At 36.0% G+C, this 23,771-nt stretch overlaps 2 protein-coding genes across 5 annotated transcripts in view; both read right to left on the bottom strand.

Annotated features, from left to right (window-relative positions):
* LOC128237498 (diacylglycerol lipase-alpha-like) overlaps positions 1-23,771 on the bottom strand; it is a 95,015-nt gene that overhangs the window by 29,446 nt on the left and 41,798 nt on the right. The window lies entirely within an intron of this gene.
* Positions 20,272-23,207, bottom strand: LOC128237499 (uncharacterized). 2 transcript variants are annotated; one of them, XM_052953084.1, is made up of 3 exons: positions 23,190-23,207; positions 22,121-22,342; positions 20,272-21,289 (listed from the first exon to the last, which is right to left on the bottom strand). In XM_052953084.1, exons 2-3 carry the CDS (start codon positions 22,319-22,321, stop codon positions 21,068-21,070), a joined length of 423 nt encoding a protein of 140 aa, XP_052809044.1. In that variant the 5' UTR covers positions 22,322-22,342; positions 23,190-23,207; the 3' UTR covers positions 20,272-21,067. The 2 variants fall into 2 exon arrangements, with proteins under 2 accessions (XP_052809044.1, XP_052809043.1); XM_052953083.1 differs by lacking the exon at positions 23,190-23,207 and having other exon boundaries at positions 22,121-23,147.

The raw sequence follows: 23,771 nt of genomic DNA, 5'->3' as shown, positions 1-23,771 counted from the left end.
ATAAACCATTAACAGTTTTTTTCAAGAGATTTCTTATTTTATTATGCTTTTAACGCAATCCAAATGACAAGCATAGTGCCAAAACTGGATCCTGTAATTGTGTTTATTCAGCATTGATTGGATTAACTTAATTCAATCACCAAAGTCTGATTTCTGTTGGTTTCTAAGTTTGCAAATAGACCTAAAATGGAATTCAATTACTTTTTGTATCTAACAGTGTGTAAATGCACTTACATTCACCTTTAATTTAATCAAACAACTTTGTTTTGTTCCAGTCATCACTCAAACTCACAAGAGCTGTCATAGGACAGCGCGCTGGACTTAACACCGCTTTGTCTTAGAAATGAATACAATGTGCCTGTCAAAAGAAATAAAAAAGGGTCAAATTAAAAAGTAAACAAGAACCACAACAATGCGATGAAACCAGGTTTTCAAAGTTTGAAAGAAGAACTTCAGCCTTCGTTGTGAAATTCGTTTCAGCAGGAGGGTTTTCCATTTTAAGTAACAGTGAACTTGACTTTGACCCTAGGGGACCCAAATGCAGTTCCATGGAAGCCCTCAATAAACTCTTCTTCCATACCAACTTATCTAACTTTTATACAATTGGCTGTAGATGTCACACATATCAAATAATGAATATCTACACTGGAGATGCAACAAGAACGCTTTCTAAAGATCCGCTGGAGACTCGTGACTTGATATTGAGATTTGGATGGAAAATTCTGCACTAATTCGCATACAAATGGCCTCTTTTACCAAACACAAAGATTGTATTCACACCACAAATGGGCAAGGCCAGCATATAAAATGACCCAAACAAATATTGTATGAATCTTATCAAGAGAACATGTCAAGAGAGAAAATTAATCTATTTGCTGAAACATTTCCTTCTCATTCTGATTGAAAAGCAGGGCTTTTCTTCCATTTGGAAAGTTGTATGTCAATAAATCATCTCTTCACAGAGCAAAATCTTACATATTAGGCACTTGTTGTGGTGTTGCAGGATAGCTATCAATATTAACCAAATCAGTCAAATAACCAGTTTACAAATGAAGTCACTTTTTTAACGAGTTTGCAGTGCTCGAAATCATGATTTTATTAAGAGAAAGTATGTTAAAAACTTGCTGACAACTTTGACAAAGAACAATATAATGGGGTTATTACTGCTGCATTTTGATCCGAGAGTTTGTATTCAACTCAAGTGGATTTTTTTCAGGTTTGGATTTTATAAGGCATTAGCTGAGGAAAATCAAAATCTGCAAAAATCATTAAGTGTCAAATGTGACGTCCAGATCAAATTGCAGCAGTAATAAGCCTTTAATTAAATACATGACTGGTTTAAATCACTAAAAGACACATGATATCAAAATGAATGTGATTTTAAGGAAAAACTATATTGCTTTATGAGGTCATTTTAAAAATAAGCGATGATACTTGTTATGGCCTGTCAACAGCAGAGTATTGCACACACTTCCGTATTTTTTTATATGTATTGCGTTTGGATTTATGATTGGTATATAATAAGAATATATATAAACAGTCTAGACACTATCTTGGACAAAAACTTTAAAAAAATTCTACTTCAAGCAAAAACAGACAAACGCTTTTCAAGCAAATGTAACCAGGGAGATATGACTAAACCCTCTCAAAGCAGATTGAACTAGGAAGCTTTATGGGATAATATGCCCAAACTTCTCAAAGCAGATCCAAGTAGGAAGCTTTATGGAATAATATGCCCAAACTTCTCAAAGCAGATCCAAGTAGGAAGCTTTATGGAATAATATGCCCAAACTTCTCAAAGCAGATCCAAGTAGGAAGCTTTATGGAATAATATGCCCAAACTTCTCAAAGCAGATCCAAGTAGGAAGCTTTATGGGATAATATGCCTGAACCTCTCCAAGCAGATCTAGGTAGGAAGCTTTGTGGGATAATATGTGTGAACCTCTCAAAGCAGATCCAAGTAGGAAGCAGATCCAAGTAGGAAGCTTTATGGGATAATATGCCTGAACCTCTCTTAGCAGATCCAAGTAGGAAGCTTTATGGGATAATATGCCTGAACCTCTCTTAGCAGATCCAAGTAGGAAGTTTTATGGGATAGTATTGTCCAAACCTCTCCAAGCAGATCCAAGTAGGAAGCTTTATGGGAAAATGTGCATGAACCTCTCCAAGCAGATCCAAGTAGGAAGGTTTATGGAATATTATGCGTGAACCTCTCCAAGCAGAGCCAAGTAGGAAGCTTTATGGGATAATGTGCGTGAACCTCTCCAAGCAGATCCAAGTAGGAAGCTTTATGGGATTATATGTGTTAACCTTCCAAGCAGATCCAAGTAGGAAGCAGATCCAAGTAGGCAGCAGATCCAAGTAGGAAGCAGATCCAATTAGGAAGCTTTACGGGATAATTTGCCTGAATCTTCTCCAAGCAGATCCAAGTAGGAAGCTTTATGGGATAGTATGCCCAAACTTCTCCAAGCAGAGCCATGTAGGAAGCTTTATGGGATTATATGCGTGAACCTCTCCAAGCAGATCCAAGTTGGAAGCTTTATGGGATAATATGCGTGAACTTCTCCAAGCAGAGCCAAGTAGGAAGCAGATCAAAGTAGAAAGCTTTATGGGATAATATGCATGAACATCTCCAAACAGATCCAAGTTGGAAGCTTTATGGGATAGTACAGTGAAACTGCTTTCCCTCGAACAAGCGGTCGCTCGAGAACCGGCATTCCCTCGAGGTCGGAGCTTGGTCCCGAACTTTTTTCCTTCTATTTTCATATAAAATATACCCACGCTGCCTCGAAACCTACTTATGTCGAGCAGTCGAGCAATATCCTCGGTCCCAAGTACACAAATCGTGCACAAAACCTTATGGCTCCCTCGAGGTCAAAATTTCACCTTTTTCCCCAACGCGTGTTCCAAAATAAACAAACAATTGCCAGGTGTTAAAGTTTTCGCAAGTTGTAAAAATTGCAATGACAGTTAAAAGGCAATTTGATAAGGTGTGAAAAACCGATATTAGTTGATATGGGCATTTGAGATGATAATTATGACAAGTTAATGACGAGAAGTTAATTGTGAGAAATTTAAATGAGTAATAAAAATATGATTAAAACACTACCATATCGATCCAACATCGGAATCTCTGAAAAGAATTCCTTCTTGTCACTTTGTTTTGCAATATGGCAAATGAGAAAGAACTTACAAATTGTCGAAACACCTGAGCAATCTAGTGAAGGACCCATGACTGGGGGGATAGCTAGATCGGGTTCCTTACTTTCAAAATGTCACACCCAAATGAAAGAAAATAATTGTCAAACACCTGAGAAATCTAATGAAGGACCCATTACTTATACCAAGACACCAACACGCCCACTCACGTCCTTTACAGGAAAGAATCGGTGTCTTAGTAAACAGTCTGTTTGACGACTTCAAACTTAAAATACACTGAAAGATATTTCATATCAAACTGGAAAATTGAAAATCGGGTCGCTCGAAACATCGGTTCCCTCGAGGTTTTGTCTCGGTCCATGGCGACCTCGAGCGATCGCAGTTTTACTGTATGCCCAAACTTCTCCAAGCAGAACCAAGTAGGGAGCTTTATAGGAGTATATGTCCAAATCTCTCCAAGCAGATCCAAGTAGAAAGCTTAATGGGATAATATGCCCAAACCTCTCCATGTAGATCCAAGTTGGAAGCTTTATGTGATAATATGCCCAAACCTCTCCAAGCAGATCCAAGTAGGAAGCTTTATGGGATAATATGCCCAAACCTCTCAAAGCAGATCCAAGAAGGAAGGTTTATGGTATAATATGCCTAAATTTCTTCAAGCAGATCCAAGTAGGAAGCTTTATGGGATAATATGCCCAAACCTCTCCAATCAGATCCAAGAAGGAAGGTTTATGAGATAATATGCCCAAACCACTTCAAGCAGATCCAAGTAGGGAGCTTTATGGGATAATATGCCCAAACCTCTCTAAGCAGATCCAAGTAGGAAGCAGATCCAAGTAAGAAGCTTTATTGGATAATATGTCCAAACCTCTCCAAGCAGATCCAAGTAGGAAGCTTTTTGGGATAAAAAGTCCAAAACTCTCCAAGCAGATCCAAGAAGGAAGCTTTATGGGATAATATGTCCAAACCTCTTCAAGCAGATCCAAGTAGGAAGGTTTATGGGATAATATGTGTGAACCTCTCAAAGCAGATCCAAGTAGGAAGCAGATCCAAGTAAAAAGCTTTATTGGATGATATATCCAAACCTCTCTAAGCAGATCCAAGTAGGAAGCTTTATCGGATAAAATGTCCAAACCTCTCCAAGCAGATCCAAGTAGGAGGGTTTATGGGATAATATGTCCAATCCTCTCTAAGCAGATCCAAGTAGGAAGGTTTATGGGATAATATGTCCAAACCTCTCCAAGCAGATCCAAGTTGGAAGGTTTATGGGATAATATGTCCAAACCTCTCCAAGCAGATCCAAGTAGGAAGGTTTATTGGATGATATGTCCAAACCTCTCTAAGCAGATCCAAGTAGGAAGCAGATCCAAGTAAGATAAGAAGATTTATTGGATGATATGTCCAAACCTCTCCAAGCAGATCCAAGTAGGAAGCTTTATGGGATAGTATGTCCAAACCTCTCCAAGCAGATCCAAGTAGGAAGCTTTATTGGATGATATGCCCAAACAACTCAAAGCAGATCCAAGACAGAAGCTTTATTGGATTATATGCCAAAACAACTCAAAGCAGTTTCAAGAAGGAAGCTTTATTGGATGATATGCCCAAAGTTCTTCAAGCCGATCCAAGTAGGAAGCTTTATGGGAAATGTCAAGGCGAAAACAATCAGATAGCAAATTTATAACTGATGGTACAATTTATAACTGATGGATATGATACAAAAATATTCAGTTTGACTGTTTGACCAAAAATGTACTGGTCACATGATATAATATGATGATCAATGGCAATAAGATTTAAGTGCTATAAAATTGTATATGTAACTGTTGTATATATTCATGTTGTTTTTAATGTTTTTCATTGGAAATCAACAATTTCAAAACAAAAGAGTAATTTTCTCAGTTAAAGTTAAAAGGGCATTGATCATTCCTATGTGATAACTTGAAATATTAATATTAGTTCATCATATTTCCATAAAATAAATTGAAGGATTAAATCTCACTTTCTTTTCCACTGCCTGTCTGGATATTTTTTTCTGGAAAATCATTATCACTCTTCTTGTGTAAAAAAAGCCAAGAGAAGTTTATGACCTGATTTACACTTTCTGATAATCAAGGACATCCTAACACAATATTTGCAGCATGAAATTGGTCCTCTGTGAATAAGAATACTGACTTCATTCTTTCTGGCATACATAGTGTCTTGAAATGTGCTCTGGCATTCCATGAAAAATTGAGAAAATCTATCAAAATGGGTTTTTATATGGAAGAAGTGCAACCTTTCAACATTCTCTGAAATGTTTGATGTTTGATTATTTATGTAATTATGCGTTCAAAGCAGTTCAAATGACAAGAATAGAGCCAACATTGGTTCCTATAATTGGGTTTATTCAGGGTTAATTGGGTTATTGTATTTTGATCATCAAAGCCTTTGCAATTAGACCTAAAAAGGAGAGTAATTACTAGTAGTATCTGACATTGTGTAAATGCACTCACATTGACCATTAGTTTCATCTAACACATTTTTTTGTTCCTACCTGCAAATGGAATACAAAGGCAAGAGTTGAGGCAAGAGTTGAGCGAAGACATTAGATGACAGTAAACCACTGTGGTGGAGCAAAAAAATATTGTGACCACAAATGTGATATGCATGTAAAAGAAAATCCCAATCCAGGGTAATTCATCGTTTTTTACAATAACTGAAGAAGGATTTGTGAGATTTTCCTCCAAATTCATCCAACTAAGGTCTAAGGGGAAGCTAAGATTAAAGTTTTGTTTTCATAAATCTGATTGAATACAAAAAAGCAACCACATTAAAATGTTAAATTTTACTAGAAAATAAACAAAATTTAATAATAACTAGAGATAGCTTTTTTGTTAAAGTGCTGGTCTTCCTGGACCCAAAGGATGTCTTTTTTAATTTAAGCACCATTAAAAAAAAACTATAAACAAGAGCTGTCACAGTATGTGACGAATGCCCCCGATTGTGACATTGACCTATGAACAAGGTCAGTACATGAAAAGTTGATCTTGCCTTTACATGTCAAATACAAATGGCAAGTTATTTTAAATTGCCTATAAACATAAAAAAAATACCACCCATAGTTGACAACCGACACTGTAATGTCCTTATTTATGCAGCATTCCATTGTGAATAAACACCCAAGTGTGACCTTGACCTTTGAGATAGGCACACGGGTCTGTCATGCGACACGTCGTCTTGGTATGTGGAACACATGTGGCAAGTTATTTTAAAATCTGTCCATACAAGGGAAAGTTACAGCCCGAACACGACAACTTATACTCTATGTCCTTATATGCAGCACTCCGTTGTGAATAAACACCTAAGTGTGACCTTGACCTTAGAGGTAGGGACACGGGTCTTGCACGTGACACGTCATCTTGGTATGTGGAACACATGTGGCAAGTTATTTTAAAATCTGTCCATACAAGGGAAAGTTACAGCCCGGACACGACAACCTATACTCTATGTCCTTATATGCAGCACTCCATTGTGAATAAACACTAAGTGTGACCTTGACCTTAGAGGTAGGGTCACGGGTCGTTCACGCGACAGGTTGTCTTGGTATGTGGAACACATGTGGCAAGTGATTTTAAAATCTGTCCATACATGGGAAAGTTACAGCCCGGACACGACAACCTATACTCTATGTCCTTATATGCAGCACTCCATTGTGAATAAACACTAAGTGTGACCTTGACCTTTGAGGTATGGGCACGGGTCTTGCACGCGACACGTCGTCTTGGTATGTGGAACACATGTGGCAAGTTATATTAAAATCTGTCCATACAAGGGAAAGTTACAGCCCGGACATGACAACCTATACTCTATGTCCTATATGCAGCACTCCATTGTGAATAAAGACTAAGTGTGACCTTGACCTTTGAGGTAGGGACACGGGTCTTGCACGCGACACGTCGTCTTGGTATGTGGAACACATGTGGCAAGTTATTTTAAAATCTGTCTATACATGGGAAAGTAACAGCCCGGACACGACAACCTATATTCTATCTCCTATATGCAGCACTCCATTGTGAATAAACACTAAGTGTGACCTTGACCATAGAGGAAGGGGCACGGGTCTTGCACGCGACACGTCGCCTTGGTATGTGGAACACATGTGGCAAGTTATTTTAAAATCTGTCCATACTAGGGAAAGTTACAGCCCGGACAAGACAACCTATACTCTATGTCCTTATATGCAGCACTCCATTGTGAATAAACACTAAGTGTGACCTTGAGCTTTGAGGTAGGGGCACGGGTCTTGCACGCGACACGTCGTCTTGGTATGTGGAACACATGTGGCAAGTTATTTTAAAATCTGTCTATACAAGGGAAAGTTACAGCCCGGACACGAGTTATTGAGCCGGACACACAGACGGACTGACGGGACGGACGGACGGACGGACGGATGGTAAAAAGAAACTATAAAAAAATGTTTTGTTGTGCCATTTCCACTGTGGTTGCTCATATTTGTGGTCACATGATTTCTTTGCTCCCTCATACTGATAACACATCAAACAATGAATATATTCATAAGCAACAAAAACACTTTTTAACGATTCAATAGAGACTGATAATGAGAATCTGGATGGAATCATGGCATGGAAGGCAGTCTGCGCTGATTGACCAAACATCTTTTATCAATCACATTAACAAAAACAAAGACAGTCTTAAATCATTAAATGGGCAATACAAGCATATAAATTGACCTAAACAAATATTGTATGAATCTTACAAGAGAACATGTCAAGAGAGAAAATAAATCTATTTGCTAAAACATTTTATTTTCAATGTGATTGAAAGTCAGGGCCTTTTTCCATTTGGAAAGTTGTATGTCAATAAATCATCATTCTTTTTACAGAGAAAAACTCTTAGATATTACTTGAAGCACTTTTTCAAAAGGAGTCTGCAGTGCTCAAAACATATATAGGACAATGATTTGATACACAAAACAAAAACTATTTATATTCATTGAATAGTATGATTCAAATTCAATTCTTCTCCCAGCAAAAACAGAAAATCCTTTCCAAGTATATGGAAGGATGAAGCTATTAATGGGCGAAAATTCCTGGACCCTTTCCAAGTATATGGAAGGATGAAGCTATTAATGGGCGAATATGCCTGGACCCTTTCCAAGTAAATGGAAGGATGAAGCTATTAATGGGCGAATATGCCTGGACCCTTTCCAAGTATATGGAAGGATGAAGCTATTAATGGGCGACTATGCCTGGACTCTTTCCAAGTATATGGAAGGATGAAGCCATTAATGGGCGAATATGCCTGGACTCTTTCCAAGTATATGGAAGGATGAAGCTATTAATTGGCAAATATGCCTGGACCCTTTCCAAGCATATGGAAGGATGAAGCTATTAATGGGAGAATATGCCTGGACCCTTTCCAAGCATATGGAAGTTGGAAGATGATAATGGGAGAATATGCCTAAATTCTTTCCAAGTGTATGGAAGTCTGAAGTTGTTAATGGGAGAATATGACTAAACTCTTTCCAAGCATATGGAAGTCGGAAGTTGTTAATGGGACAATATGCCTAAACCCTTTCCAAGTGTATGGAAGTCGGAAGTTGTTAATGGGAAAATATTCTTGAGACCTTTCAAAGCATATGGAAGTTGGAAGATGATAATGGGACAATATGCCTAAACTCTTTCCAAGCATATGGATGTCGGAAGTTGTTAATGGGAAAATATGCCTGAACCCTGTCCAAGCATATGGAAGTAAGAAGCTGTTAATGGGACAATATGCTTGAGCCCTTTCAAAGCATATGGAACATTATCAAGGGGAAGGAATTAGGAAGCTGTTTATGGGAGAATGTGCCAGAACCATTTCCAAGGAGATGGAAGTAGAAAGCTGTTTACGGGAGAATGTGCCAGAACCTTTTCCAAAGGGATGGAAGTAGAAAGCTGTTTATGGGAGAATGTGCCAGAACCCTTTCAAAGGGGATGGAAGTAGGAAGCTGTTTACAGAAGAATATGTCAGAACCATTTCCAAGTGGATGGAAGTAGGAAGCTGTTTAAGGGAGAGTGTGCCAGAACCCTTTCAAAGGGGATGGAAGTAGGAAGCTGTTTACGGAAGAATATGTCAGAACCATTTCCAAGTGGATGGAAGTAGGAAGCTGTTTACGGGAGTATATACCAGAACCATTTCCAAGGGGATGGAAGTAGGAAGCTGTTTACGGGAGTATATACCAGAACCATTTCCAAGGGAATGGAAGTAGAAAGCTGTTTACGGGAGTATATACCAGAACCATTTCCAAGGGAATGGAAGTAGAAAGCTGTTTACGGGAGTATATACCAGAACCATTTCCAAGGGAATGGAAGTAGGAAGCTTGTGCCAGAACCATTTCCAAGGGGATGGAAGTAGGAGGCTGTTTATGGGAGAATGTGCCAGAACCATTTCCAAGGGGATGGAAGTAAGAAGCTGTTTACGGGAGAATGTGCCAGAACCCTTTCCAAGGGGATGGAAGTAGAAAGCTGTTTACGGGAGAATGTGCCAGAACCCTTTCCAAGGGGATGGAAGTAGAAAGCTGTTTACGGGAGAATGTGCCAGAACCCTTTCCAAGGGGATGGAAGTAGAAAGCTGTTTACGGGAGAATGTGCCAGAACCCTTTCCAAGGGAATGGAAGTAGGAAGCTGTTTATGGGAGAATATGCCAGAACCATTTCCAAGGGGATTGAAGTAGGAAGCTGTTTTTGGCAGAATATGCCAGAACCATTTCCAAGGGGATAGAAGTAGTAAGCTGTTTATGGGAGAATATGTCAGAACCCTTTCCAAGAGGATGGAAGTAGGAAGCTGTTTTCCGAGCAGATGATATTATAGCTAGCTAGGGGGAATATTCCTAAAACTTCAGCTTCTTTATTCAGACACCAGGAAGCAAAAGAGATTTTATAATGTACCATGTTTGTAAATGGTTCACTATATTAGATATTAGATTGAATTAATTCCGGCTTATCTCTCTTGTTAATGTCACTTTTAATATCTGTAATTCAATATCTTAACAGTATAACCGCATTCTGAATAGATTGCCTGAGAAATCAAATTAGTTCTTAAAAGTCTCACTGAATCTAGAGCGTGAAAATGCATGCAACATTGCCATAAAATACCTCCCAAAGCCACAGATTTCAAAGACAAACTACACCACCACTTAATAACATAGCAATGCAAGGAGACACAGTGTTGTTCCCACATCAATTATTCAATACTGGTAAGTAGTAACTGTAGGAACACTCTCCTGTGACATTGCCTGCTCTCCTCAGAGTATGGCATAAAGGCCATAATTATGTTATCAACCACTATCAGAAGATTTAGTAGTTTTGTCTGCAGAAACTCTTGACTGTCACATTGGAAGTTCTCCATATGAAACCAAATGATTTAGAAAAAATATTGACCTAACAGTTCAATTCCATACTGTAATGATCAAATGTTTGCCTAATGGGGAAACATGGTTCTTATTTAGCGCACAGGGCTCTCAAAAAGACACATGCCGGGCACATATCATAGGACATTTACGGCATTTGCTGTAATAGCAAAACAATCAGGGAGTAAAAAAGCAAACTATGGTGATTCGAACAAATTATAACCAATTATAGACATATCACCAAAATATTCATAATTTCTATACCAATGGCAAAATTTACTAGTCACATGATGATCTAGAACTATTAAACAAATCAATTTCATTAAACCTGGTAGGTATCGATTGTCGGTAATTATCTGTATGATTATACAGTAACTGTATATTTATGCTTTTTTTAATGCTTCTCACTGGAGCTCAACAATTTCAAAAAAGGAGTAATTTTCTCAGTTAAAATTAAAAGGGCATTGATTATTTCTATGTGATAACTTGAAATAAGATTATCATATTTTCATAAAATAAATTGAAGGATTAAATCTCTTTTTTTTCTTTACCTCTGCCAGTGTAGATATTTATTTCTGGAAAATGATTATCATTATTCTTGTGGAAAACAAAGCAAATAAAGATTTATCTGTGATTCACACTTTCAGATAATCAAAGAGATCCTTGCACAATATTTGCTCCATGGAATTGGTCCTCTGTGGATAAGAATACTGACTTCATTCTATCTGGCATACATAAAGCCTTAAAGGTGCTCTGTGTTTCCAGAAAAATATCAACATTTAAAAACAGGATTACTTCTTGAAATTCCATCAAAGTGGGTTTCAATATCAAAGATGTGCAACCTTTCAATATTCTATGAAATGTTATTTAATCAATTATTTAATGCTGGTAAGAAGTAACCTCAGTGATGTTGCCTACGCACTTATGGTATAAATGCCATAAGTCAGCAACCACATCAGGTGGTTTTATCTGCAAAATTGCTTGGCTGTGATACTGCAAGCTTCCCCCTGACACCAAATGACTTAGAAACATTCTTGACCGAACAGTTCAATTCCATACTTATGGCATTTTGTTACCAACAGACATGACACTAAAATATTTAATACTATTTGACCAGTGGAGAAATTTACTAGTCACATGATGGTCCTGGGCTAACAAAAGCACATGGACTTGTATTCAATATTATTCTTAAACCAAGGAGGTAATGGTCAAGGGCAAACAGATTCAGGTTTCATAATTTTAACTTCGGTGAATGAGAAAAGGTTCTAAGTGACATTAAATAAAGAAGAAGACAGAACCTTTTCGCTTTCACCCCCTCATTCTATTCTGTTGCTATGTTGATTTAATGCCTTTCACTGGAGACCAACAATTTTAAAAACAATAGAGAGTATTAATTATTCTCAATTAAAGTAAAAAGGGCTTTGATCATTACTATGTGATTACTTGAATTAAGTTGATCACGTATCCATGAAATAAACACAAGGATTAAATCTGTTTTATGCCTCCTATTGACAGGTTTAGTTTAGTTTCTGGAAATTAATTATGATCACTATTTGTGGAATAAATCCAAGTGGGCTTTAAGCCCTTATTAAGTCCTTAGATTTGCACTTTCCAGCAGTCAAGGAGATCCTAGCACAATTTTCGCCCCATAAAAGTGGTGAACTGTGGCTCAGAATGTTGACTTAGTTCTTTCTGGCATTAAAATGTCACTAACCGTGTTCATTTAAAGAGAGATTATTCTTGAAATTCCATCAAATGTGGGTTTAAATATCAAAAAAGTGAAACCTTTCAATATCCTCTGAGACATTTAATGGTTGAATTTAGAGATATTCAGTTTTCTTTTCATGGCTGTAACTGTGATGAAATTTAAAGCACCACAAGCAAGTGCCTTGTTCATTGTTCCTCACTCAGTTAATCAAGGGACATAACACAGTAAGGCAGCTTTGCCAGAGTAGTTGGAATTTGTACCCAGAAATGCATTCTTGCAAACATTATTTGCATTTTTTTAACCATAGCATTAGTATAAAGTTTCACAGAGATTGAACAGCTGTAATGTTAAACAAGAGCACAGCAACTGAATGTAAATACTCATCAGCTTTTTTCACTTGATCAAGGGGGTAACTCATCAAATATAAAGACCAAAGTAATGTGGCTTGTTCCACATGGTGCATAATTTCATTGTGAACATCTGGGTCTTGTTTTATGTTCATGTTGTAATTGTAAACATGTGTACCTAGTTCTAAGTTCAAATTGCCATTGTGGACATGTGTACCTAGTTCTATGTTCAAATTGCCATTGTGGACATGTGTACCTAGTTCTATGTTCATATTGCCATTGTGGACATGTGTACCTAATTCTATGTTCATATTGCCATTGTGGACATGTGTACCTAGTTCTGTGTTCATATTGCCATTGTGGACATGTGTAGCTAGTTCTGTGTTCTTATTGCCATTGTGGACATGTGTACCTAGTTCTATGTTCATATTTTCATTGTGGACATGTGTACCTATTTCTATGTTCATATTTTCATTGTGGACATGTGTACCTAGTTCTATGTTGTTATTGTCATTGTGGACATGTTTACCTAGTTCTATGTTCTTATTGTCATTGTGGACATGTGTACCTAGTTCTATGTTCATATTGCCATTGTGGACATGTGTACCTAGTTCTATGTTCATATTTTCATTGTGGACATGTGTACCTAGTTCTATGTTCATATTTTCATTGTGGACATGTGTACCTACTTCTATGTTCATATTTTCATTGTGGACATGTGTACCTAGTTCTATGTTCATATTTTCATTGTGGACATGTGTACCTAGTTCTATGTTGTTATTATGATTGTGGACATGTGTACCTAGTTCTATGTTCATATTGCCATTGTGGACATGTGTACCTAGTTCTATGTTCATATTGCCATTGTGGACATGTGTACCTAGTTCTGTGTTCATATTGCCATTGTGGACATGTGTACCTAGTTCTGTGTTCTTATTGCCATTGTGGACATGTGTACCTAGTTCTATGTTCATATTTTCATTGTGGACATGTGTACCTTCATCTATGTTCATATTTTCATTGTGGACATGTGTACCTAGTTCTATGTTGTTATTGTCATAGTGGACATGTGTACCTAGTTCTATGTTCTTATTTTCATTGTGGACATGTGTACCTAGTTCTATGTTCATATTGTTATTGTGGACATGTGTACCTAGTACTATGTTCATATTTTCATTGTGGACATGTGTACCTAGTTCTATGTTCATATTGTTATTGTGGACATGTGTACCTACTTCTATGTTCATATTTTCATTGTGGACATGTGTACCTAGTTCTATGTTCATATTTTCATTGTGGACATGTGTACCTAGTTCTATGTTCTTATTGTGATTGTGGACATGTGTAGCTAGTTCTATGTTCATATTGCCATTGTGGACATGTGTACCTACTTCTATGTTCATATTGTTATTGTGGACATGTGTAGCTAGTTCTATGTTCTTATTGTTATTGTGGACATGTGTACCTAGTTCTATGTTCATATTGTCATCTATGTTCATATTGTTATTGTGGCCATGTGTACTTAGTGTTATGTTCATATTGTTATTGTGGACATGTGTACCTAGTTCTATGTTCATATTGTCATCTATGTTCATATTGTTATTGTAGACATGTGTACTTAGTGTTATGTTCATATTGCCATTGTGGACATGTGTACCTAGTTCTATGTTCATATTGTCATTGTGGACATGTGTACCTAGTTCTATGTTCATATTGTCATCTATGTTCATATTGTTATTGTGGACATGTGTACTTATTGTTATGTTCATATTGTCATTGTGGACATGTGTACCTAGTTCTATGTTCATATTTTCATTGTGGACATGTGTACCTAGTTCTATGTTCATATTGTTATTGTGGACATGTGTACCTAGTTCTAAGTTCATATTGCCATTGTGGACATGTGTACCTAGTTCTATGTACATATTGTCATTGTGGACATGTTTACCTAGCTCTGTGTTCATATTGTCATTGTGGACATGTGTACCTAGTTCAATGTTCATATTGTCATCTATGTTCATATTGTTATTGTGGACATGTGTACTTAGTGTTATGTTCATTATGTTATTGTGGACATGTGTACCTAGTTCTGTGTTCATATCGTCATTGTGGACATGTGTACCTAGTTCTATGTTCATATTGTCATCTATGTTCATATTGTTATTGTGGACATGTGTACCTAGTTCTATGTTCATATTGCCATTGTGGACATGTGTACCTAGTTCTATGTTCATATTGTTATTGTGGACATGTGTACATAAGTTCTATGTTCATATTGTCATTGTGGACATGTGTACCTAGTTCTATGTTCATATTGTTATTGTGGACATGATATGGGAGACGAAACTAAGGGATTCGTATTTAAAGCAAAGCCTTGTATTTTGCTTTTGCTGCACTTGCACTATAACTGTCTAACAACTTCTTGTGATTTCAAATTCTAAGAGCTGGTATATCCTATATAACAATACTGTTCAGGAAATCCAGCCTTGTCGGTTGATGTAATTGTCTAAGATGATACAGGCAATACAATAAATGGAAAAATAAATTGGAGACAGCCCATAAATTGTCATAAAGCCACCAACACTTCAGACTACCCTGTGATGACATGATTATCAGTGGACTGGGCCTAATGGGGAATACTGCCACAGGATTAGTCAACATAAATGAACCTTGGAGATCAGCAAGGATCATGGCAATAAAGCCTTTTCCTCACCATACTTGGCAGAAAACATTCTCTCTCGGGAACAGGATATAGAAATTAAGGTGTCTGATGAACAAATGAGCTTATTTTATTCAGCCAATGGTAACAGTGATAGAATAGGATGACTCATATACAATATAAATGGTGGAGAATACATTAAAAAATTATTGCAGTGTGTAATTTTGTTCTTTATTCAAATGTATAGAGAGGGTGAAAAATCAGTTTGTAACTCTGTTCTTTATTTCAAATGTATAGTCTCAGGGTGAAAAAGCAGTTTGTAATTCTGTTCTTTATTTCAAATGTATAGTCTCAGGGTGAAAAAGCAGTTTGTAATTCTGTTCTTTATTTCAAATGTAAAGAGGGTGAAAAATCAGTTTGTAACTCTGTTCTTTATTTCAAATGTATAGTCTGAGGGTGAAAAGGCAGTTTGTAATTCTGTTCTTTATTTCAAATGTATAGTCTCAGGGTGAAAAAGCAGTTTGTAATTCTGTTCTTTATTTCAAATGTAAAGAGGGTGAAAAAGCAGTTTGTAATTCTGTTCTTTATTTCAAATGTATAGAGGGTGAAAAAGCAGTTTGTAATTCTGTTCTTTATTTCAAATGTATAGAGGGTGAAAAAGCAGTTTGTAATTCTGTTCTTTATTTCAAATGTAAAGAAGGTGAAAAAGCAGTTTGTAATTATGTTCTTTATTTCAAATGTATAGAGGGTGAAAAAGCAGTTTGTAATTCTGTTCTTTATTTCAAATGTATAGAGGGTGAAAAAGCAGTTGTAATTCTGTTCTTTATTTCAAATGTATAGTGGGTGCAAAAGCAGTTTGTAATTCTGTTCTTTATTTCAAATGTAAAGAGGGTGAAAAAGCAGTTTGTAATTCTGTTCTTTATTTCAAATGTATAGTCTCAGGGTGAAAAAGCAGTTTGTAATTCTGTTCTTTATTTCAAATGTAAAGAGGGTGAAAAAGCAGATAATACTTTATTTTGAAACAAATTAAATGTAGAATTGCTTTGGGAAATTCTAATCAAGTTTTATCCAATGGCATCTACTAATTTGCATGGGTGTAATTGTGTATATCTTGGAATTATTTCAGAGTCTGATTCTCTTGAGACTGTCTCACTAAGTCTGTCAAAATACCATCTGTCTGAACATCATCCGTTGTCTAAAGCCCTTTTGGGGCCTTCCGCCACAAACTGATCAGTGCAGTGCAGGATTCTCAAAATAGGAGAAACAAGATCATTAATATCAAAGGACTGAAGGTCCTGAGAGTTGCAAAGAGAAGTTTCTTGCAGATGCATTGCTAAATGAAGCTTATATGAGTAAACAAAAGTTTTGTAAATATTTGACGAAAGGTTCTAGATTTTTAGCAGACATGAGACATGTAATATTGTCATGGTTTGAAAGAACTATACACAGTTGTTCAGCACATGAAGATGATGTGACATATACAAGATCCAGGTCCCTACCTATAAGGTCAAAGTCACACTTGGAGGGAGACAAACAGCTGTATACAATTGTCGGATGTAAAATCACTTGCAGTTACAAGTCTTGCATAAAACAGTTGAAATCAGTGTGACCTTGACGTTGATGAAGTGGTTATAGTGACAAAAAAAAAAATTTGTGGACTTTTCTTTTATTTTTATCAAGAAAATAGATACATTGCACATTAAGTATGATTTGGTAAAAAATCAGAGGTAACAAAATAGTGAATATTTAACCTGTTTACTGGCCTAAATGGCACACAGTAGCTCAGGGGCCGTATTCATAAAGCTCCTAAGGAAAATCTTAAACTTAAGTGAACATTTCAGATGCGGATTTCCAATTTATTTTTAAGCAAACGTCAAAGAAACTTTTCATGCTTATGAAAAACATAGTTTTGCATATGAATGCAAAGTTTCATTGAAGTATTATGGGTAAAAAAGTGAGAAATCTGCAATGGAAATGTTCACTTAAGTTTAAGATTTTCCTTAGGAGCTTTATGAATATGGCTTGAGCCTGTACAAGACACTTAGTAACTAAAGTTTCATCTAGATCCAAACTGTTTGAAATTCAATCCATAGATTTTATTACCAAAGGTTGGGGAAGTGTTTTAAGTTGGAAGTAAATATAATAGTTTTCATGTGCACACTTGGCCTGGGAGTGAAGGGGTTATTTTTTCTAAGCCTTTGATATGAGATGAAGAAAAAAAACAATGACTAGATTGGCATAGAATCTGCTTGAAATACTGGTTAGAATGAGATTGTACATACAAGATGGTGTAAAAGTAATACAAGTACAAGGTTTATGTTGTACATTATCAGTTTTGTAAAAAAATATGTCTCATGTTTCACATAAAACACTGTTTGTAAAACAATTTGCTGCCTGTATGCAATATGGCCTATTAACATCTTGATTAACCTTAAATTTGACCTTTGACTTTGAAGGATGATCTTGGCTTTGATATGTTGCCATTAATTATGTGTACTAACACTAACCCGCGACACTATTAACCCATTATCTGATAAGACACATTTTGATGCATCCGAGAAATGTTAAAAATGGAGCATATTCTTAATCTTCTTAAGGAGCAAATGCTCACTTTTTTAAAAAGGTTTTCAAAACTGTTAGAAATTCAATTTTTCTTTTGCAAAGCATTTCAAAAATTTATAACCAAGTGTAGAAAATAATGTCATCATCCAAATATAGCATATCGGGTAATGGGTAAACAATGTACTATGAAAGCAGTTGTATTCCTGTTATATTAATTTAAGGTTAGCAAAAAAAAATTGGCTTGAAAAAATATCTAAGTTGAATGAAACAAAGATAAACAGACAACGATATGTACAGTATAGTAAAAGTTTAGTCATAACATAGAAAGAAATCATAGGCAACATAATAAGCAAATGACATATCAATAGTTTGTAAGATATGTGAAATGACATACACTCAGTCAAAGTTCTAACCGATCACTTCTTAAACTGGATTTTTTTTAAAACTATATTTCTGTCCTGTCTGAAAAATTAGTAATTGTCTCAGCTGTTGTAAACTTGGCAAAACTCCTAATCGGTCACTTAGTAAAGTAACTTTCCTGAAAAATGCATAAAGTGTCAACAATATACAGTTCAGTATTCTATTTTCCCCATCTCGTGGCAATATTCTTAGAAAATTTCAGCTAAATCGAAGCTTAAACGGCAGAGAAAACACAGTTCATATGTGATTACTCCTAATCCAAAAGTCACAAGGAAAAGAAATTACAATGCAAATTCCATAGGGAATCACATTTTTCATTGATTTTGTATTTTTAAAATCTTTTGACACAGTCTCTGTTTCACATAGAAGGTAATGTTAAAGTTAAACATTTTTTTTTAACTTATTAAGCCATTGGTGACTGTGTATCAGTCTCACATGTCATGTAATATCATTTTAAAGTGACAAAGGGTGGTATTTTTATTTTTCTTCCTTTATACGCTATGTTAGATTTTGTGACTTTTATTATTGATAGTGTTGTCATTTGAGACACTGTATCTTTTTGATGAAGCGTAGTACGTGAACCAAGTTTTCACAGCATGTGTACGAGATAATGGTCTTTTCATAAATCTAATTTGTAATTAAGCTTATTGTACAGGGAAGGGAATATTAGAAGATTATCTAGGTGACCGATTAGGAGTTTTGTTGAGTGTATTCAGCAAAACAACTCTTTAATACAACTACCTGTCTTAGATAGGTAGTGGTCAATTAGGGAAGGTGTCACCAAGAGCATGTAAAAAGAATGCAGACAGCTGTAGCTGGAATTTGGCAAAAGCAAATTCAATTTTTAAAGCCTGGTATAATAAAATGCGAGTATTCCTGTACTCCTTGTATTTAACTAAAGTATATTTAAAACTTAACTACTAGTAGACATGCATATATGGTACATGGACGCCTCCACTCAATTGGTGTGTGAAAATCAAGGTAGAATGTGAAGGTCAAGGTCAGAATGATAGTGATACATGACACTTCACAATCCAAAAATGCAACCACAAGCCAAATTTGGTGATCGTAGGCCATATAGTATAGGAGATATGCACTGACAAAGATTTAAAAGTAATTCTGCTGATGAATATTCAATCTTTCAAACACGAAAAAAAACCTATATCGTCTGGTAAAAGTAATGACCAAAAACGTTATAGATGAAATCATTTTTAGTAAAAGAGGTAGATTTTTTCCTACAATATGTAATTGAACTAGAACTCTGACCAAGTGAGCTCTACCATTGTATGAAGTAAATATGAAATTCCATCCAGTAGTTTTCAAGTTATGCTCCAGACAAGTAAAAGTACCAAAGGACAATAGCTCCATAATTAGCAAATTAAGAGTTATGGTTCTTGTACACTGCACTTCATCTCATTGAGTTTTAACATTGTATGAAGTATTATGAAATTCCATCCAGTAGTTTCCAAGTTTTGCTCTGGACAAGAAAAAGTAACAAAGGGCAATAACTCTGTAATTAAGCAAATTACTGCACTTCCTATCATTGAACTTTACCATTGTATGATGTTTTATGAAATTCCATACAGTAGTTTTCAAGTTATGTTCCGGACAAGACAAAGTAACAAAGGTCAATAACTCCATAATTAGGTAAATTAGAGCTATGGTTCTTGTACACTGCATTTCTTCCCATTGAGCTTTACTATTGTATGAAGTTTTATCAAATTCCATTAACTCATTATCTCCTAGAGACACATTATTGCACAATTATTGTGGCTGATGTTTGAAGAAATTGTGAGAAATAGAGCATTTGCTCCTTAGGAGCAAATGCTCTATATCCCATAATGCCTTTAAAACCATTGAGATAAACCGATACTTCAAGCCTTCAAGATTATTTTTGGTTAGCTAAAAATATAAAAATGACGTCGGAATCTAAATATAGCATAGGGGATAATGTGTTAAGAAATACTGAAGTTATGGAAGAAAAACAAAAAACGAATGGACAAACATTGATGTGTGGGGGTCCCTAATTACACCAAAATGAATAAAGTGTGAGGATTTTAATGCCTCATGATTCCCACCCCAGATTGTAAATTAGTTTACGAACCGTTGCGTGCTTTACAATTGGCCAATTAAAAAGTACACAAGAGGTTGATTGGCACATTGCTGCTCTTGTTTCATACTGGTACCTTTAAAGTAAAATTGTGAAACGCGGCTGGTGGTTCACATAATGATTGACAGTTGTGGGCAGGAACTATGAGAAATAAAATTCTCAAATTGAATTCAAATGACTTTTATAATAGGTAAAATACGCCACTTTCACATCAAATAATGCATCAATCTGTCACATCAATGACAGATAGGTAATGTCCTCTAACAGACAAAGATAGATTTTTGTGTGTTTTAAAGTGAATTTTCATCAAGAATATTACTCTAAATAATGAAGATCAAATGTAAAGGTCAACGTCAGAAGGACATGAAACTGATGAAAGTGGAACGCTGCATTCAATATATGCATCCTCACACTAAGTTTGGTAATCCTAGGTGATAACTAGATCCTCGTTCGATTTAGTGAAGATTCCATCCTGTTCTGTGACTAAGCTTGATTCCACACCACCCAGGTCAAGAGCTAGCAAGTTTGGTAATTCTTGGTGATGGAATGATATAACAGGCAACACTATGAATGCTCCAGTGTATGAAAAGTAAACATCTCTAAACTATAAACTATGAACATGATTTTTCACTCATTAAAGGTGACCACAGACTGTCATGCTCCAGTGTATGAAAAGTAAACATCTCTAAACTATAAACTTTGAACATGATTTTTCACTCATTAAAGGTGACCACAGACTGTCCTTTGGCTATGAAATTCAGTGTTTTTGGTAGTTTGGCTGTAATGTCTTCCAACTGACACTGAAAGGCTGCAACTAGCACTTCGTTTGATACATTGAAGATTCCATCCTGTTCTGTGAGTAACTGGGATTCCACATCACCCAGGTCAAGTCCTAGAATGGTGGCCGTCATCTCGGTGTTTGGCATGTCAGTAACCTATATAAATAAAGTAGGGAATAACTCCGTTATTAAGCATAAAGGGGTTATGGTTCTTGTACACTGCACTTCCTTTCATTGAGCTCTACCATTGTATGCAGTATATGAAATTCCATCCGGTAGTTTTCAAGTTATGCACTGGACAAGAAAAAGTAACAAAGGGAAATAACTCTGTCATTAAGCAAACATGGGTTATGGTATTTGTAAACTGTACTTCCTCTAATTGAGCTCTACCATTGTTTAAAACTTTATCAAATATAATCTAGTAGTTGTCATAGTATGCTCTGGACAAAGTTTACACTATTAAACTATGGAACAAGGGGAGATAACTCTGCAACAAATTGACCAAGCGTTATAACCCTTGCAAAGTGCACAACTTCACATTGCTATCTATCTAAGTTGCAATCAAATTCCTTCAATTCCTTTAATTCTTTCAAGTAGTTTTTAAGTTAGAGTATGGGACAAATACACTATCAAAATAGTTTGCATGCGTAATTGCCAGGGGTAGTATAAACATTTCATAAATGAAACGCTTGATGTTGATGGGACATCTTTACCTTAACATGGCTGCTAAAAAAATGAGTGGCTTCCTGAGATGCAATATCATGTTAAATATGAAGTTTGTCAAATGGATGAAAAGTTAATGGCAATTTTACATCTTGAATGTGACCTTGACAAGTGGACCCTCAAAATGTGTGGGTCATTGAGATGCACCTTTATGCTAAAATTCAAGTCTGTGCATTGCAAATAGTTTAGGTAGATCAGAGGATTTGGAAAGGAACTTTTGCTCGAGTACATGTATGTTTGTATGTTCCAAGATATAGCATTTACCTCTATCTTTGTAAATTGTGTGGACGACAAGGATTCCTCATTGTTATATCTCTTGCTGTTGACAACAATATTGGTGATGGCAACAACATCCCCCAACACCACAGGCTCTGCTGCAATGTTGCGCCACAGGCTGACTTTCACCTTCCCAGTACGGTCCTCCACCGTAATGGTCCACACATTCACCTCTTTGTCATTCACCATTACTGTAGTGGCAACGCTGTCCTGCAAGGAGAAATAACATCGACATCTTTGATGTGGCATAAAGAAGTTTTTGATTGCTTATTTTCAATCATCATCTTTTATGTATGCCAACATTTGTCTGCCTGTAAAGGGGCATTAAATTTGCACACAAAAAAACGTTAGTTATTACCCTGTCAAATTGTAACCCTTGCGATGGTAAATAAAAGTGTGTAGTTGAAACACCAATGCGCCCAAAGGGTCTTGTCACAAATAAATTTGACATTTGACCTTGAAGGATGACCTTGACTGTGTTATGTTACAAATGAATATCTGCAACTTAATGAGATACACATGCATGTCAAGTATCAATTCTGTATCTGCAATAGTTCAAAAGTTGACCTTTGACATTGAAGGATGACCTTGACCTTCAAATGTTACCACTGAAAATTGGTGGCTCCATCAGGTACACCTACATGCCAAATATGAAGTCACTAGCTGTATTAGTAGAATATATGACAATTAAGCTTTGTGACATTGAACTTTGACCTGCAACACATAATCTTGGATGTGGTTAACATTTCTGTAAAATTTAAAAAATCATTTATTCATGACGGGAGATATGGATCAGACACGAACATGTGTACGGCTAGACAGACACATAGGGCGAATCCTGTTACACTCTATCCAATAAGCTCTATGTATGGGTGATGGTATACTTTGTATAACAATTACGCAATCAATTTTTAAGTGTTCACTTTTATATATATACACTTTGAGAAAACACTTAGAATACACTTTGTGCTCAATACAGTCCAAAGGACTTAGAATCAAAGAAGCTCGACCAATAAAAATGAAAAAGTTAAAATCAAACTATTGATCAAACACACACTTAACAATTAAAATCTCGTTTCCAATATTCAAACACGTGTGATGTACACACTTGATGAAAAAAGTCACAAGTGCTTCTCAAATACTTGCTTTACAATATTTTAACAATGTATCCAATATTCCAAACACCTCAAACTATTGATTATCAAACTCTTGATGTAAACAAAATGTTAATTGATTTTTAACCAGTCTTTAATATGTCAATTCAATACATGTCTGTGAGTGTGAACATCAATAAAAAAATCCCAAATGTAAATGTTTGATAATGGTGGTGGGGGCGAATAGCGCAGTAAAATGATAACCTAAATTTAGCATGCGCACTCGAGTAACGTTAAGTAGAAATGCACGGAATACAACATACATATATAACCCGAGATAAACATAAGGCTTGGTTACGAAATTATTCCATGCATGCTAAAATGAACGAAGACGGATCGTTTTTCCGAAGTCGAATTCAGGCGTCCCCTTGACGCTACGTAATTTGTGCAAAAATGGTTTGTTTAAAAATGCACAGAGAACATCAAACATAAATAACCTACGATAAAAAGAAAACTCAAGTGAATGACAATATATTCAAGTGCAT

Source organism: Mya arenaria, chromosome 6 (genome assembly GCF_026914265.1).
Source record: "Mya arenaria isolate MELC-2E11 chromosome 6, ASM2691426v1".
Classification (NCBI taxonomy): domain Eukaryota; kingdom Metazoa; phylum Mollusca; class Bivalvia; order Myida; family Myidae; genus Mya; species Mya arenaria.
This window is presented reverse-complemented; position numbering and strand designations above follow the sequence as displayed.

Bases quoted from the DNA above. Each gene is read 5' to 3' on its own strand.
- LOC128237499 (XM_052953083.1), bottom strand. From the start codon at position 22,381: ATGCCACATCAAAGATGTCGATGTTATTTCTCCTTGCAGGACAGCGTT. The intron at 21,290-22,120 runs GTAAATGCTATA...TTATTTATATAG, and splicing joins CACAATTTACAAAGATAGAG to GTTACTGACATGCCAAACAC.